Source organism: Balaenoptera physalus (assembly GCF_965194825.1).
Source record: "Balaenoptera physalus genome assembly, chromosome: 13".
Taxonomy (NCBI): Eukaryota; Metazoa; Chordata; class Mammalia; order Artiodactyla; family Balaenopteridae; genus Balaenoptera; species Balaenoptera physalus.
This window is the reverse complement of record NC_138892.1, coordinates 58763104-58779253: the sequence shown is the minus strand read 5'-3', so window position 1 is coordinate 58779253 and position 16150 is coordinate 58763104. Positions and strand designations below refer to the sequence as shown.

At 57.5% G+C, this 16150-nt stretch overlaps 2 protein-coding genes across 15 annotated transcripts; both read left to right on the top strand.

The window, feature by feature from the left end:
• Positions 1-115: 115 nt before the first annotated feature.
• On the top strand, positions 116-7232 carry ARHGEF25 (Rho guanine nucleotide exchange factor 25). Of its 4 annotated transcripts, none has more exons than XM_082421227.1 (16): positions 116-315; positions 605-719; positions 2983-3197; positions 3335-3430; positions 3511-3584; positions 3755-3821; positions 4011-4114; positions 4303-4372; positions 4492-4581; positions 4679-4771; positions 4960-5010; positions 5184-5261; positions 5448-5648; positions 5802-5982; positions 6250-6461; positions 6768-7232. In XM_082421227.1, exons 1-16 carry the CDS (start codon positions 217-219, stop codon positions 6876-6878), a joined length of 1857 nt encoding a protein of 618 aa, XP_082277353.1. In that variant the 5' UTR covers positions 116-216; the 3' UTR covers positions 6879-7232. The 4 variants fall into 4 exon arrangements, with proteins under 4 accessions (XP_082277353.1, XP_082277354.1, XP_082277356.1 ...); XM_082421228.1 differs by having other exon boundaries at positions 118-315; positions 6250-6365; XM_082421230.1 differs by lacking the exon at positions 116-315 and adding an exon at positions 356-454.
• LOC309641351 (solute carrier family 26 member 10-like) lies at positions 7159-16133 on the top strand. 11 transcript variants are annotated; one of them, XM_082421220.1, is made up of 20 exons: positions 7159-7272; positions 8672-8784; positions 9209-9440; positions 9910-10020; positions 10580-10737; positions 10929-11093; positions 11356-11508; positions 12222-12304; positions 12454-12601; positions 12712-12825; positions 13796-13873; positions 13963-14058; positions 14470-14576; positions 14688-14757; positions 14830-14946; positions 15086-15119; positions 15199-15281; positions 15385-15439; positions 15556-15662; positions 15975-16133. In XM_082421220.1, the coding sequence occupies exons 2-20, from the start codon at positions 8683-8685 to the stop codon at positions 16011-16013; spliced, it is 2052 nt and encodes a 683-aa protein (XP_082277346.1). In that variant the 5' UTR covers positions 7159-7272; positions 8672-8682; the 3' UTR covers positions 16014-16133. The 11 variants fall into 11 exon arrangements, 10 of the variants coding, with proteins under 10 accessions (XP_082277346.1, XP_082277345.1, XP_082277348.1 ...); XM_082421219.1 differs by lacking the exon at positions 7159-7272 and having other exon boundaries at positions 8532-8784; XM_082421222.1 differs by lacking the exon at positions 7159-7272 and having other exon boundaries at positions 8878-9440; positions 10580-10692.
• The last annotated feature ends 17 nt before the right edge of the window (positions 16134-16150 follow it).

Here is a 16150-nt window from a genome sequence, read left to right as displayed (position 1 = left end):
CAGGGTTAAGAGGGGTTTGCTTGTTGCTGAACTACGGTTGCAGAGAAAGGAACAACCCTACCCCTTTTGAAAAGTTTGGCTGGGGTGGGAGTGGGGGCGGAGCCGGGCAGGGGGCGGATTCCGCGGCGGCAACTCCCCGGACGCACGCTGGCCTCAGAGCCCCCCAGCTTCCGTGCCCCCTCGGCTCTGAAACTTGGAGGAGGGTAGGGGTCCAGCATGAAGCCCCCGGACCGCCCCGCCCCTGGCCGCACTGACCGGATACTGGGGGTCATGGGGGGCATGCTCCGCGCATGCGCCCTACCCGGGCAGGAGGGGGTAAGAAAGGGGGACCACGGTGGGGTCGGGGGTCTTTAGGGGGCTTCAGGATGGCTGCACCCCACAACTCAATTTACCGCAAACAAGAATTCTTCGGGGTAGTCGCAGGAATCCAAAAGTTCCATTAAGAGGATCATAGGCACGTTCTTGGGTAAACTGCTCTCTCCACCCCAGCCTTGGCGACGACCCTTTTATAACAAAGTGGATTTTGACAGGAGGGAGAAGGGGAAGCGGGAGGTCTAGGCTGGGCGTGGAGGGCGGGTTTCTTACGATCACTCTGTCCCCGCAGCACCCGAAGAGAAGCCCCCTAGGGCCGGGGGGGACCGAGCCAGAATCTAACTGTATGGAGGGGAATCAGAGAGGGGAGCGCGAACGCGAGGTCCCCGTCTGGGCTCCGCTGCCCGGTAAGAAGCTAGGGGTGGGGTGGGGCAGAGTTTGCCATCCTGCGCAAAGTGGCGAATTAAAAAATATGCTGCTCGTATTAGTGTAAAGGTTCGCATCTAATTTGCATGAGACCCATATAAACTCTGAGACCTCCACGCTTCTTCTCGCCCTCTAGCCTGCTGTGTGTCCCCCACCTCAGCGGGTCCCGAGCCCCCGCTGGCGTAGTGTCCCCGCGCCCCACCCCTGGCCCCTCGCCAGCCGAGTCTCCAGGACTTTTCCTTAATTGGTGATTAGCCTCAGCTGGAGTCCCGGGCCCTGGAGGAAAGAAGGGTCCGGCGAGAGGGCGGTACCCGGGCTGTGTTCCCCACAAAGAGCTCCCCATTCACGCACCCCCTACTGGGGGACCTTGTCCACCCCTGCGCGGCTAGACACAGTCCCAACCCCAGGACCTCTTCGCACAGGCTAAGGCCCCATCCGCCGCGCCCTTCTCCGCCGCAGAGGCCGAGGGGCGACCCTAGCAGACCCTGCTGCCGGGCTTAACCCCCACCCCAGTGCTCCGCAGTCGGAGCCGGAGATGCGGGAGGGAGAGGGAACCCGGGGCTGGGGAGCCCAGGCTAGAGAGGAGGGGCGGAGGCGCTGGGGACTTGGAGTGGGAACAAGGTGGTGCCTGGGGGAGGGGGAATTGGGGCGGGAACCCGGCACTGGCTGAAGGGGGAAAGCGAGGGAGAAGGCGGAGCTGGGCCGCAGAGGCCCCTCCCCGCGGCGACCCGGCGGCGGGGCCTGTTATTCTGCTCGCCGCTCTGCCGGGACCCGCGCAGCGCCAGTGACTCGGGGAGTCGGCCCCCGCCTCCTCCCCTGCCCGGGCCTAGAACCACCCCCAATCCGGGAGGCCGGAGACGGAGCTGGAGAGGCTGCCGCATCCCGGCCCAGCCTCCTCCACCATCCCTCCCCTTCCCGCTGGACATCTGGACCCTGGGCCCCGCACCGACTGGGTTCCGGAAACCCTCCCCGCCCAGCTCGGCGGCCCGGCCCCGCGCCGCCCTCTCTGCAGAGTCCCCAGCCCTTTTCCAGACCAGACTTCCGCCTACCCCTGGACCCCCCCTTCCCATTCCCTCCCTCCCCCCCCTCCCCCAGCCTGGAGCGGGGTAGGAGGGAGGGGGGGTGTGCGCCCTGCGCCGTCCCCGCCCCCCGTGAGTCCCCCTGCATGGCCCGCCCGGGTGGGGGGTGCGGGGGGGCCTGGGCGCCATGCGGGGGGGGCAAAAGGGGGGTCGCTGTGCCTGTCCCCGCGTGATCCGAAAAGTGCTGGCAAAATGCGGCTGCTGCTTCGCCCGGGGGGGACGTGGTGAGTGTAAGGTCGCGAGGGCCCAGTGTTGAGTGGGGGGCGGGCTGAGGGTTCAGGACTTGTGTCTGTCCCGGCGCTAGGGATTTAGAGGCTGGAGACTATACCTGTGTTTTCCAGGAAAGTGACCTAATAGATGATCTCTAAGATCCCCTCTTGCCTTCAAATTTCTATCAGTTAAAGTTAAGGAAATTGGGGAAGGGGCAGGGGACTCCTCTCAACTGGGTATGCACAATCCCCTTATGCCTAGACCACATCTTCCCTCAAATCCTTTTGCTGAGAATCTACTTCACATCTGAAGAGGGACAGGGGGATGGAGGAATGAGGGATGAAGAGGGTCTACCAGGGGCTTTTCCCCAAATCACAGCTCCTCTGTCCCTGAGCCCAGGCCAAGGATAACACCGATGAGCTCTCCTCACTTGCCCCCTCTATTGGGTTTGTGCATGTGCTGGGAAGGTGGGCTGCAGAAGTCTTTTCTTTTTATAGTGACTACTGCACTTGGTGGAGGAGGGGTCTGGGGGTGGCAGATGGGCTCTTAAGCTCTTTTTCTCCCCCCCCCCACCGCCCTTCTCAGAGAATGGTCTGTACCCATTGCAAGGGGGAGGGTTGTAGGAGAGCAGATGGCCACCCCCAGCTTCCAGTGTCTGCCCGGATGGCTGCCCTCACCCCCATATTGGTGCCATGCTCAGATATGGGGGAACCCCCACATGTAACTGGGGGGTTCCAGGCCTAGGGAGCCAGGTGTTTTCTGTCCTTCCTCCCAAGGGTGTCCTGGTGAAATTTTCTCTCCTGGCCAACTCCAATGAGGATGGCAAGAAAGTGAGCCCTGAGGGAGAGGGGCTGAGCATCACAGAGCAAAGACTCTGGGAGCTCCCTAGGGACCCTGAATCTGGAGCTGAAGCAAAATTTATCACCCCCTTTCTCCTCCTACCCCACCCCCTTAGAATCCTATTCCATTGCTGGCAGTGAGGGGAGTATCTCGGCTTCAGCTGCCTCGGGTCTGGCTGCTCCCTCTGGCCCCAGCTCTGGCCTCAGCTCTGGCCCCTGTTCCCCGGGACCCCCAGGGCCAGTCAGTGGCCTGAGAAGATGGTTGGATCATTCTAAACATTGTCTCAGTGTGGAAACTGAGGCAGAAGGTGGCCAGGCTGGACCATATGAGGTGAGGAGGGAGCACCAGAGAAGCATGTAGGACATCCATGAAGGGTGCTGGGAGAGGGCAGGTTGGGGGGGGCCACTGGTCACTGGGGAGACACAGCTACTGTCCCTGACCTTTGAGACTTGACCTCTGGCCCCCAGAACTGGATGCTGGAACCAGCTTTAGCCACAGGAGAGGAGCTGCCAGAACTGACCTTGCTGACCACATTGTTGGGGGGCCCTGGGGATAAGACGCAGGTATGAAGAAATGAGTCTGGCGTGGCTCCCCTCACCCAAGAGGCATCCATTTGTTTACTCTGGGATGTTCTTCCTTACAGCCACCTGAAGAGGAGACTTTGTCCCAAGCCCCTGAGAGTGAAGAGGACCAGAAGAAGGCTCTGGAAAGGAGTATGTAAGTGTCCCCACACTCTCTATCCCTGACCCCCGCAGTCGCACAACTTCCAGAGGATTGTCTCTCACATTTTAGATTTGAGACTTGGAATTTCCCCTGAGGTTGGCTGTGGTAATGAAGGGGCTTCTAGTCCAGGAGGGAGGAAGTGGCTAAACCTGTTCTCTTCCCAGGTACGTCCTGAGTGAACTGGTAGAGACAGAGAAAATGTACGTGGACGACTTGGGGCAGATTGTAGAGGTAGCTCCCTTTTCCCTTCCTAGCCCTGGCCCAGCCCTTTCCCTCTCCCCAGGGCTAATGTTAGGAGATGCCTTGTTGCTCCTCTGTCCCACCTTCCCAGTCTCCCCTACATCCTGGACTTCTTGGGGAGGGGAGGTTCCCACCAGGACTGGCTCCACATACTCATGTTCCCACCCAACCTTCCCACAGGGTTACATGGCCACCATGGCTGCTCAAGGGGTACCCGAGAATCTTCGAGGTCGTGACAGGATTGTGTTTGGGAACATTCAGCAAATCTACGAGTGGCATCGAGAGTGAGTGATGGATCCCTGAGAGCGAGGGGAGGGGCATATGTCTGGTGGTCTCTGTATCCTACCCACGGGCCCATTGTTGCCTGAGGAATGTTTGGAGAGACTTCGTGGGGAACACTACCAGGGCAGACAGCTCTGAGTTGCTTGGAGTAGGGGTATTTGACCAGCCTTTTCCCTCCCTACCCCTCCAGCTATTTCCTGCAGGAGTTACAGCGGTGTTTGAAGGATCCTGATTGGCTGGCTCAGCTATTCATCAAACATGTGAGGCTTGAGAGAGTGGGGCCCAGGAGGGGAGGGGCTTGTGAGTGGGTCAGGACTTTCTGGAGATGTGCCCTCTCTCCTCACTCACTCTACTCTTTCTTGAATTTTACTCCTGTTAGGAGCGCCGCCTGCATATGTACGTGGTGTACTGTCAGAATAAGCCCAAGTCAGAGCATGTGGTATCAGAATTTGGGGACAGCTATTTTGAGGTCAGTGGCTGAGATACCTTGGGGAAAGGGGGACAGAATCATCAGCATGAGCAGGCTTTCCAGGCTGCAAAACCACCCCGTCTGTCCCTGTCCCCAGGAGCTCCGGCAGCAGCTGGGGCACCGCCTGCAGCTCAACGACCTCCTCATCAAACCAGTGCAGAGGATCATGAAATACCAGCTGCTGCTCAAGGTCAGGGCCACCTGTTCCCTGGGGGCACAGCTGGTTGGGATGGCCCTTTCCTCATTCGTCTCCCCAGGGTTCCTAAGGCTCCCCACCCAGACTTCCGGGGGGCCCTCACCTGTGTCCTCAAGGGAGGATGTGAGGGCTTTTGAGGATGTTCTCATAACCTCCCTGAGCATTTCTTCTCTGTGTCTTAGGATTTTCTCAAGTATTATAGTAGAGCTGGGATGGATACTGAAGAGCTGGAGGTGAGTACTCCCAGATCTCATAGGACACACCACGCACACCTCATCTTCTTAGTCTCCTGGGTTCCTCCAGCTCCATGGGTGGTGAAGGGGAAGGCTGGTTGGCGATAGAAACATGGTCTGAAGACGCCTCTTTCCCAATGATGACAGTGCTCTTCTTTTCACTTTTGTCCCAGCAAGCTGTGGAGGTCATGTGCTTCGTACCCAAGCGCTGTAATGACATGATGACCCTGGGGAGACTGCGGGGGTTTGAGGTACAGGGATGGAGTAATGCTCTTCTGCCCCAGGCTGAGCACTCAGGAGATCCTTACAGGGAACTGTGCTCTCCTGGGGCTGACAGGAGATGGTTGGTTGGGAGTGTCAGGGGAAGGAGGGAGGAGCAGAGAGTTGCCCCTTTTCTCTTATTGTTTTTCTCAAAGGCCATTCTCCTTTGGTTTCAGGGCAAATTGACTGCTCAGGGGAAGCTCTTGGGCCAGGACACATTCTGGGTCACAGAGCCCGAGGCTGGGGGACTGCTCTCTTCTCGAGGTCGAGAGAGACGTGTCTTCCTCTTTGAGCAAATCATCATCTTCAGCGAGGCCCTGGGAGGAGGAGTGAGAGGTGGAACGCAGCCTGGATATGTGTACAAAAGCAGCATCAAGGTGGGGAGGGTGTCCCAAGGGAGAGGTCTGACTGGGCTAGGGGAGGCCTCTGAGAGGATGGAGGCCTCTCAGATCCTCTTGGATTTGTTGGAGGGGACAGGAACCAGAGAGGGCCTGAAGAATTTGGGGGCTACCTCTTATTTGCCAATCCAGGTGAGCTGCCTGGGACTGGAGGGGAACCTCCAAGGCGACCCTTGCCGCTTTGCACTGACCTCCAGAGGGCCAGAGGGTGGGATCCAGCGCTATGTCCTGCAGACTGCAGACCCTGCGGTCAGTCAGGCCTGGATCAAACAAGTGGCTCAGATCCTGGAAAGCCAGCGGGACTTTCTCAATGGTGAAGCTCTCACCCTCCCTCCCCGACATCCTCCCTTGGTGCTTGGATCTCCTGAATCCCTCACCGCCCAGTCTCCAATCCCTGCCCTCACCCCAGCTTCTCCCCATCCCTCATCCTCACTTTTCCACTACTAGCTCAAGATTTAGTAACTCAGAATCCCCTAAAGCCTCAAGCGACTTACATTGGCCGACAGTCCTTGAGAGCAGAGCCCCTGGGAAAGGGCGTGTCTCTGCTGTAACCCTCCTTCTGTCCCTTTGTTTGCCCCAGCACTGCAGTCACCCATTGAGTACCAGAGACGGGAGAGCCAGACCAACAGCCTGGGACGGCCAGGAGGTCCTGGGGTGGGGAGCCCCGGGAGAATTCGGCCTGGAGATCGGGCCCAGGTCAGCACACACACACCCATCAATGGCTCTCTTCCCTCCCTGCTGCTGTTTCCCAAAGGGCAGGTGGCCAGAATCCCCCTGTCCCTGGACACACAGGTATGAGGAATGGAGTTCCCTGGTTGTAAGGGCAGAATGGGGAGGTCCTCTTTTGTTCCAGGATCCCCAAACCTCCTTCCCCCGTATCATTCCTTTCTTCCACCACCTTCCTTTTGTCTGCCCCTTCCTACCTCCCATCTCTTGCCCTCCCCCACTCCAGTTTAACCCTGGGAGAAGCTGATGGTCTCAGATAATCTAAGATGTCTGGCAAGAGGGGGTGGCTTGACTAGGGGCTTACACTGACAAGAGAGGAGTGAGGGTGGATTCCTGAACTTTTTTGATCCTCTGACTTGAGTCTCTCTTCAGGCCTCCAGTGACATCCCCCAGGCTCCTCATGACTCTCCTCCAGTTCCACCAATTCCAAACACCCCTCCCTGCCAAGCCAGACTTGCCAAGCTGGATGAAGATGAGCTGTAACTGGTGAAGGCCATGGGGGTGGTGCTGACTCAGCCACTCTGTTCCCCCAGGAACTGCAGGGCAATCCTTCTGGCAGCGCCCCAGAATTCCTCCCTCTTGGTGTATCTGGAGGGTGGGCAAGGCTGGGAGTGTCAACTTGGAGGAGGGAACCTAGACTCAGAAAGACTTCTTTCTGCTCAAGGAATACAGGTTCCTTCAGCCCCCACCCCTATGCATGCATCACAGGTCCCCCCAAAAGGAGGATATGTGGGTGGGTAGGAGGGCTGGGGCAAGGGCCAGACAGAAACTATTGGTTTTGTTTTTGATTTTGTTTTTTCTGTTTTTTGAGAATAAAGGTTTTGTTATATCACTAAAGCTGCTGTCTTGGCAGAGGGAAGGGGAAGCTGAAGTAGGGGTAAGTGGGGTAAAGGGGTATGGAAGAGATCAGCTGGCCCCTCAAATCAGTTATTTGAGGAGGGGTCTGGTGAAAGGAGAAGGGTGCGGGATGTAAGATAAAAGATGTAATTATCTTTGTCCCTCACCTGCAGTTGCAGCATCTCTCAGTCTAGACCTGGAGCTTAGGGCTACTGGAAAACCCCAGAACCTTGACGTATCCTCCCCTTTACCCAGTCCCTCTTTCCCTCCCCTCTGGTCTCTGTTCTAGACCCCACTGGAAAGCCCACTGTGGGGTGACTTCCCACCATTCCCCCCAACACCCAGATTCTAAAGCACCGAATGCCCAATGTACCTTTCTTTCTGGGGCCACCATGTTCAGCTGAGGGAACATGGGGAGGTGGAGAGGATGCTGGGGGCTGTGGCCCCTTCTGGCTCTGGGTATCCTTATTTTTGCTGTCTGGGAGGTTGTAAGGCATATCCATACTGAGCAGGAAGGGATTCTTCTTCAAGCCACAGACCCAAGAGTGGAGAGCCCAAAGGGGTCTTCACCCCTCCCAACTTCTGGGGCAGCCCCTGGGATAGAGAGCCAAATGTGCAGAGATCCATGTCCAGATGCCCTGTCCTGGGTCCTTGGGCATCGGTGTGTCCACTGTGTCCATCCGTCCCCTGGGCCCAGTCACGTGTACTTGAGCTTCCTCAGCAGACAATAGACTGCTGGGGTGGGAGGGTGAGGAGGAGCTGGAGTCTCCCTGTGGGCCTGAGGTCTCTCTGGCCACAATGGGGGGAGGGACCTCTAAGGTGGAGGGGACAGGACGTACAGCCCAGATAAGACTTCTGGGGAACAATAGGAGGAATTGAAGAGGGGAGACCCACCCTCACTGTACCCCACCCCCAGGGCTTTGGGGTCAGGGACTGGGGAGGGGTGCTAAGGATTCTTGTGAATGGAGGAGGGGATGGGGCAAATAGAATTCTGGAGCTCAGAACCTTTGTATCTATTTAGGGACCACAGGGGTACATGAGGTGGGTGGGTGACCCTTTTGTGCTTAATTTAACCACATATGTGTTGTTGAGTGCCTACTTTGTGAATAGCACTGGTATGTAATAAACAGTGCTTCAGTGTTTTTGGCTTCTGAGAAATAAAATCAAAGTTCCCTGTCTGTTCAGTGTTCCCCCTGAGGCCCTGAACTGGGAATTTAGGCCCAGCCACTCCCAGCAGAGAGGTGTGTGTGTGGCAGGGCGGTTCTCTATCCATCCGTATCCAAGAGCAGCTGCTTCCCATCTAGATAGTTTGTGAGACAGCTGAGGCCAATGGAGCCCCTTACACTTTCTGGGGACAAGCTGCGCCCCATGAGGATTTGGGTCTGGGGGGGGGGAAAGGGAGGTTGGAACGCCGCTGAACCTTCTTGTGGGCAATGCAGAGGCCCTGGGAATGACCAGTAACCCTAGAGGAGTCAGCGTCTGTCTTCGCCCAAGGTGCAGATGCGGAAAGGAACCGGGAGCGAGAAGGCGGGAGTCAAAAGACCTAGGAGCGGTAAATAGTGGGTGTTGGGTGATGGGGCGCGTTTGTCTTTTGCCCTACCTCTCTGGCTCCTACCCCTTTCCACAGCCATCCCTCCCCCCATAGCAGGCTGCAGAGCGAGCGATCCGGCCAAGGATGTCTGAGGAAACGCCTAACGTAGAGACACCCCCTCCCCAAGGCGCAGCCGGCTCCTGACTGTAGAAGGTCCCCAAGAGAGGGCGCCCTCCAGGACGGGATTGGACCCTGCTTCGCGGAGGCGGGACCCGGGGCCCGCGGGCGGAGGGGTATTTAAGACTGGGCGGAGTTGGAGGTGGCCGAGGGCAAAATGAGTGGGCTACCCGGTGCCAGCACCTGCCCAGGTCCGGGAGAGGCCTCCGACCTTAAGTCCCCCCTGGGCGCCAAGTTCAGGGAACCTCTTACCGAGGCCCGGTTTCAGCAGCTCTTCGGGGACGCAGAGCAGGAGGCCGAGCTACTCGCGGAGCCCCGCTGGTCGCGGCTGCGCCGGCTTTGGAGGCGGCGGGCCCGCGCCTGTTCCGGACCGGGGGCGTGGCGCCTGCTGCGGGCGCGGCTGCCCCCGCTGCGTTGGCTGTCCCACTACCGCTGGCGGCCCTGGCTGCTCGGGGATGCGGTGGCCGGAGTGACCGTGGGCATCGTGCACGTGCCCCAGGGTGAGCGGCGCCAGCAGCAGCCTGTCAGGGGCCCAAGCTCTAGAGGGCTTCGGGTTGGCACGGGGCCTGGGAACCGGTAGCGAAGTGGTGGGTTAGTGTGGCTTGAGGGCTCGGCGACAGGGACCTGAGGCCAAGTTCTGGGTAAGGACAGTGGAGCTCCATCAGATCCCCACCCCCAGCTCCCCTCATCTGTGCAATTATGCGCGAAGTCTTGGACACGGTCCGGCTCAGGGAACTGGAGAGAGGCCGGACGCCTGCCCCCCAGGACGCGGCCGACACAGATCTCTGACCTTATCCGCCCCACGACCTCCCATCGAGGCCCGTTAACCCCTCAGTTCCCTCATGTGGCGTGATTTAGAGTCCCCGGGCCAGCCTCCAAGAGTGCGGGAAGGGAAGGGCAGTCCTGGAGGCTGGGCACCCTGCCCCCTAACCCACACACCGGAGACCTTTCCTTCCACTACTCCCCCAGGCATGGCTTTTGCTCTCCTGACCTCTGTGCCCCCAGTGTTCGGACTCTACACTTCTTTCTTTCCCGTCCTCATCTACACCTTGTTGGGTACTGGGAGACACCTGTCCACCGGTGAGTGACCCAGTGACTCCTCTCCTCTGTGGGGTGGAAAGGACAGGGGTTTGAGGCTTCCGTTCTTATAAGCTCCCTCGCCCTTATTCCCGTCTTCACGTCCCCTGCCTTCCCTTCCGCCTCTGCCGCTACACTGCCGTGAACCTCTGACCTAGGCAGTGCTCGCTGCGGGAGCTGAGTGGGTGCAAAGAGGCGGGAGTTTACTCGGACTTTTCCTCTCCATGAAATTTGGTTAAAATGAATGTCTCTACGACTTGGAAGAGGGGAAAGGAGATACGCTGCCGCCCAAAGGAGCAGGCAGTCCCCAGGGCGTCTGCAGGAGGGGCAGGGACGCAGTTGGGAGAAGTTTTTTCCCGGCGAGTGCTCCCTCCTTTCCCCCCTCACCGCTGGTTCCGAGCTGCTGCACCAGCTCTTGGCCCCAGAGTCTTCACCTGAGCAGCAAGCCTTCTAGGAGAGGGCGTCTGACGGCAGCATCCTGGGCGGAGAGCGCGAAGCCTGGGCTGTCGCCGCGCCCCAGGTGGCACAGCTGGTGATCTCTGCGTTTGTCCCCCGGCCCTAGGAACTTTCGCGGTACTCAGCCTTATGACGGGCTCGGCCGTGGAGCGGCTGGTGCCTGAACCCCTCGAGGGGAACCTGAGCGGCATCGAGAGGGAACAGCTGGATGCTCAGCGGGTTGGTGCGGCTGCGGCCATGGCCTTCGGGAGCGGGGCACTGATGGTGAGGGAGGACCTTGGGGGAGGACCCTGAGGGAACCCACGCTGGGGGCCCGGGGAATTGGGCCAGGGGAGAGGGAGGGACAAGTCTCCAGCACCGGTCTAGGCGGGAGAGGTGCGCGGACAAGCTGGTGCACTGCGCCGGGGCTGGTCTGCTCCTTCTCTAGTGGTGATGGCGCATCTTCTCCCCCGCAGCTGGGAATGTTCGCGCTGCAGCTCGGCGTCCTGGCCACCTTTTTGTCGGAGCCTGTAGTCAAGGCGCTGACCAGTGGGGCCGCCCTGCACGTGCTCGTGTCCCAACTGCCTAGCCTTTTGGGGTTGCCCCTCCCGCGTCAGATCGGCTGCTTCGCTCTCTTCAAGGTGAGGGTGGGAGAAGAGCGAAGAGGCTTCTAGCAGTCCCGGGAAGAGGGAAACCCGTAAAGAAAGGAAGGGCGGCGAGTGGAGGGATGGTGTGTGGCACGGGCGGAGAAAAGGTCAGAACCACGTGGCTGAATGAGGGTCGCTGAGGAGGTGGAAGCCCTGATGGGAGCCAGGAGAGAAGGCCTCGCCTCAGTCTGGTGGGTTCGCGCTGGGGGCAGTCTACCCTGGCCCCAGGCCCTCTGCTCACTGCCCCTGCCCGTAGACGCTGGCCGCCGTGCTGACGGCGCTGCCGCGGAGCAGTCCCGCCGAACTGACCGTCTCGGCACTCAGCCTGGCGCTGCTCGTGCCCGTCAAGGAATTGAACGTGAGGTTCCGAGACCGGCTGCCCACCCCGATCCCAGGGGAAATCGTCATGGTGAGGATGGGGTCCCAGCCCCGTGCACCGCACAGACCCTGCCCGTCCTGTAGGAACTGGCCGCTGCCGCCCCCTCGTGGAGTGCAGAGAGGTCCTGCTTACATGTGTACTTTTCCAGGCCTCTTCCCAGAACACTTTGACCCTCGGGAATCCCCCACCCAAACCTCCCCCCTTCTCTCAAAAAGCTGGCTGTAGGCGTCTTAGAAAGCCTTCTTCCTCCTTACAGCGCCCCCTTGCGGTGTCGCTCGCCACGGCACCTCCACTCCCGTCTCTCCCCTCACCGGTCCTGCACTGTAATTCAGGTTTATCCTCCTTCCCGCGTTCACCTACATTTCTCTCTCTCCCCAACTAAACGGGCTCTCCTCGTCTCCACAGATACCCCATATATCCCGTGATATAACCCAGCTTCCCTGCTTAGAATGGCTCGATTGTACCTCTTGATATCCACCATCCCTCATAGCAGCCCCCTCTTACTTCCTCCCGTCCATCTCTCTCCATAGCTCCAGGCATACATCATTCTTCTTTCCCATCCCCACTTTCCTTCACTCTAAACCAGTTGTTAGGCACCCATCCCCAAAACATCCCAGTTACCCCAGTTGCTGGGCTCCTGCAACCACCTAATCCTGCGTTGCAATCCTCTCTCATATTGAGCTCCTTCTAGCGTCTGCCAGGGGCCTATCTCCTCCCATGCTCTAATTTGCTCTCTTTCCCAGGTGCTTCTGGCCTCCGTGCTCTGTTTCACCTCTTCCCTGGACACAAGATACAACGTCCAGATAGTTGGACTGCTGCCCGGAGGGTAAGAGAGAATGAAAAGGCACCGGTTTTCTTTTCTCACAACTCTCCCACCCAACACCTTCCCCTGTCCTGCCCTATGCTATTTCCTCTCTCTTGCTCGTATCCTTGTTATACCCAACCCATCCTCACCATGGATTCCTCTCTCTCTAGATTTCCCCAGCCTCTCCTCCCCAGCCTGGCTGAGCTGCCCAGGATTCTGGCCGACTCGTTGCCCATGGCACTGGTTACCTTCGCAGTGTCTGCCTCCCTGGCCTCCATCTATGCAGACAAGTACAGCTACACTATTGATTCCAACCAGGTGTGACTTTGAGTGAGGACCCCAACCTCATTCAGGAGACAACCCCCTAATGTGATTCCCCCCTCCCAGCCATGCCTTTGTCTCCTCTTCATCTCACTGCATCCCTCCAGGAGCTCTTTGCACATGGTGTCTCCAACCTCATCTCCTCCCTCTTCTCTTGCTTTCCCAACTCGGCCACATTGGCCACAACCAGCCTACTAGTGGATGCTGGTGGGAACACACAGGTAAGAGCACGTCCTTGGGTGAGGAGAAGGGGGGAGGGGCATCCAGGTTGGGTGGTGGTGGAACAAGTGGAAGATTGGCAGATCCCCAGTTGGCAGCTCTATAGAGAAGGATGGAATTCTGTGAGGGAAGGTGAGTGAGGAGATGGGATTACCTGGGTAGGAGGTATAGAAGAGAAGAAAGGTCCATTAAGACCTTTGTAGACTCTAAGCACTGAAAAAGTTTATGGTGCCCTATGTGTAGTTCAAAATAAGAACAATACTAATCTGGAAAATAAATTTAAGAAACAAAATTCTGGTGTTTTTCCTTGTGAGGACATTTTCTTTTAAAAAGAAATATCACATTTCAAAGTCTCTCCCTTATATTTTTGGTTTCCTGTACTTTGTTGGTGCCCTAAACATGTGATTAGCCTGCTTTTAGGGTCATCCAACAGTGGCTTTTAAGATGAAGGTACGCTGGTGGGGGAGGGATAAATTGGGAGATTGGGATTGACATATACACACTACTATATATAAAATAGATAGCTAATAAGGACCTACCGTATAGCACAGGGGACTCTACTCAATATTCTGTAATGACTATGGGAAAAGAATCTAAAAAAGAATGGATATATGTATATGTGTGACTGATTCACTTTGCTGTACAGCCGAAACTAACACAACATTGTAAATCAACTATGCTCCAATAAAGTTTTAAAAAAAGATGGAGGTAGGCTACAAAAATAGGGATGTTGAACTATATCTTGGGGCAGACCAGCAAATGACAGGCGTTTAATTGGGGGAGGGGAAAGGTAGGTGTGAGCTGCAGAATATCAAGAAGGGGGTTGAGGGGTGAAGAATATCAGTGTGGAAGGGGATTTGGGAGGAGGGAGACTTCCAAGGAGGATGAGGCAGAGTAGGCAGGGAGACCAACTCTCACGTGGGGGTGGGTGAGGTTCCCTTCCTTCTTGCTTCCATCCCTCCTTCCTTCTAGCTGGCAGGCCTCTTCTCCTGTATGGTTGTCCTGTCTGTGCTGCTGTGGCTGGGGCCTTTCTTCTACTATCTGCCCAAGGTAAGCAGCAGAGGAGGTGGAGGGGTGGCTGGGAGGGGTGGCGACATCCCTGCACACTGGGGTGGTCAGCTTACCTCCTCTGCCCCAAGGCTGTCTTGGCCTGCATCAACATCTCCAGCATGCGCCAGATGTTCTTCCAGATGCGAGAACTTCCACAACTATGGCGCATCAGCCGCGTGGACTTTGTGAGAAATGGCAGCATTACCCTCGGACGCCCCCTCCCATTTACCAGCATCCCCAGCCTCTGCCCTTGATCAAAGCTAATTGTCCCGGTCCTAAGTTCTGCAACCCACCCACCCCCAACATGTATACCTCCTAATCCCTTTACTCAGAGACAAGGTGAAGGGTGGAGCTTAAACCTCTTCAGACCTGAATATTTGTAACTCCCCAGATGGTTCAAGGTCTGGGGTCATTACACTTGGTGTGTATCCCCTATTAGGTCCATCCCACTCCTTCCTTCTGTCATTGTTTCTACTTTCTCCCGGGCCATCCCTCCCCATCACTTGCCCTGGCAGTCACTGCCCCTGGACCCCTTTCCCTGGCAGTGATGGTCTGGCATTTCTTTTGGTCATTTCGCTCCCATCCATGTCCTGCAGGCTGTGTGGATGGTCACATGGGTGGCTGTCGTGACCCTGAGTGTGGACCTGGGCCTGGCTGTAGGTGTGGTCTTCTCCATGATGACTGTGGTCTGCCGCACCCAGAGGTGGGAGTAGAGATGAGGGGAGTCAAGATGAGAGGAGGGAAGAGAAAAGAGTGCTTGGGGTGACTCTCCAGCCAGGTCAGGCTGGGAATCTGACTCCAGCTTCCTGCCCAGGGTACAGTGCCTGGCACTTGGACTGGCTGAGGGGACAGAGCTCTACAGGCCACTCAGAGAGAGTCACAAGGTGGGTGGGCTACAGCCAAAGAAGGAAGGGAAGATTAGACTTGGATGTTTCACTGACCCTCTGACCCCTTAGCTCCTCCAGGTCCCAGGGCTCTGCATCCTGAGCTATCCAACACCGCTCTACTTTGGGACCCGTGGGCGGTTTCGCCGCATCCTGGAGTGGCATCTGGGGCTTGGAGAAGGAGGCAAGGTGAGGGACTTGGTCAAAGGGGGTATGGCTTCTTTGGGGGTGGGAGGCAGGTGGGTGTTCTGAGGGGGGTCATTGTGCTCAAGGGGTGCATGTTCGTGCTTGTGTCTCAGAGGTGGTGACTACCCTTTTCTACTCACAGGAGGCCCCAAAGACAGATGGCCCACCTGATGCAGGTGAGATGGGATGACAATGAGGGAGATTTGGGCACAACCCATGGAGGCATCTGGGTACTCCTGCCTTCTGCCATCCTAGTTGCTGAGCCTGTCAGAGTGGTAGTCCTAGACTGCAGTGGTGTCACCTTTGCAGATGCTGCAGGGGCCAGAGAAGTGGTTCAGGTGAGGGAGAGGGTAGGTTAAGGAGAAAGTCCCCTTGTCCCACGAATCCTCTCTGATATAGGATTTAACCCCCTGCTCTCCCCCCTCCCCCCACCCCACGTAGCTGGCCAGCCGATGCCGAGATGCTGGGATCCACCTTCTCCTGGCTCAGTGTAATGGTGAGATGTGGAGGATGGAGGGATCTGGAGACTGGGGAGTGACTGGATGCTTGGGGGGAAGGAAGAGGACACGGTGTAGATGTAGGACCTGAGAGCCTGACCCCTTCTCCACACAGCCTCAGTGCTGGGGACACTGACCCAGGCAGGACTCCTGGATAGAGTGACCCCAGAACAGCTGTTTGTGAGTGTCCAGGATGCAGCTGCATATGCCCTGGAGAGACTGGTGAGGCGGCAATAGCAACGGGAATGGAAGCCAGGAGGTGCTGGGCTATGGCGAAGGAGGTGTGAGTCAGTGACTGAAGATCCAGGCAGAGGGATTTGTGAAGGGGGCTGAAGAGGGAGATGAAGGAAAGGGGTGGGGATGAAGTGATTAGTCTATATAAGACTAAACCAGGGAGACTGGGCCCAGCTGTGGGTGAAGAACTGAGGAATTAAGCTTCCAAAGCAGGCAGTGTACCCCTGAGAGGACTGCCAAATTTGGGGTGAGGGAGGGGGGCACCTAATCTACTTCTGACATGTCCCTTCCCTTTTCCAGGAGCTCACTGGTCCAAAGACTTGCACAGTGTGGGTCTGACCCGGTCACGTGGAGTGTGCAGGGTCCCAACAGCATGTGTGTGAGGAGGGCCAGGGTCCCTGAGCCCCCTTACTTAATGTAACTAATAAAATGAAGCTGAGAGCCTCTGGGGTTCATGAAGTGAGTCTGGGTGTCTG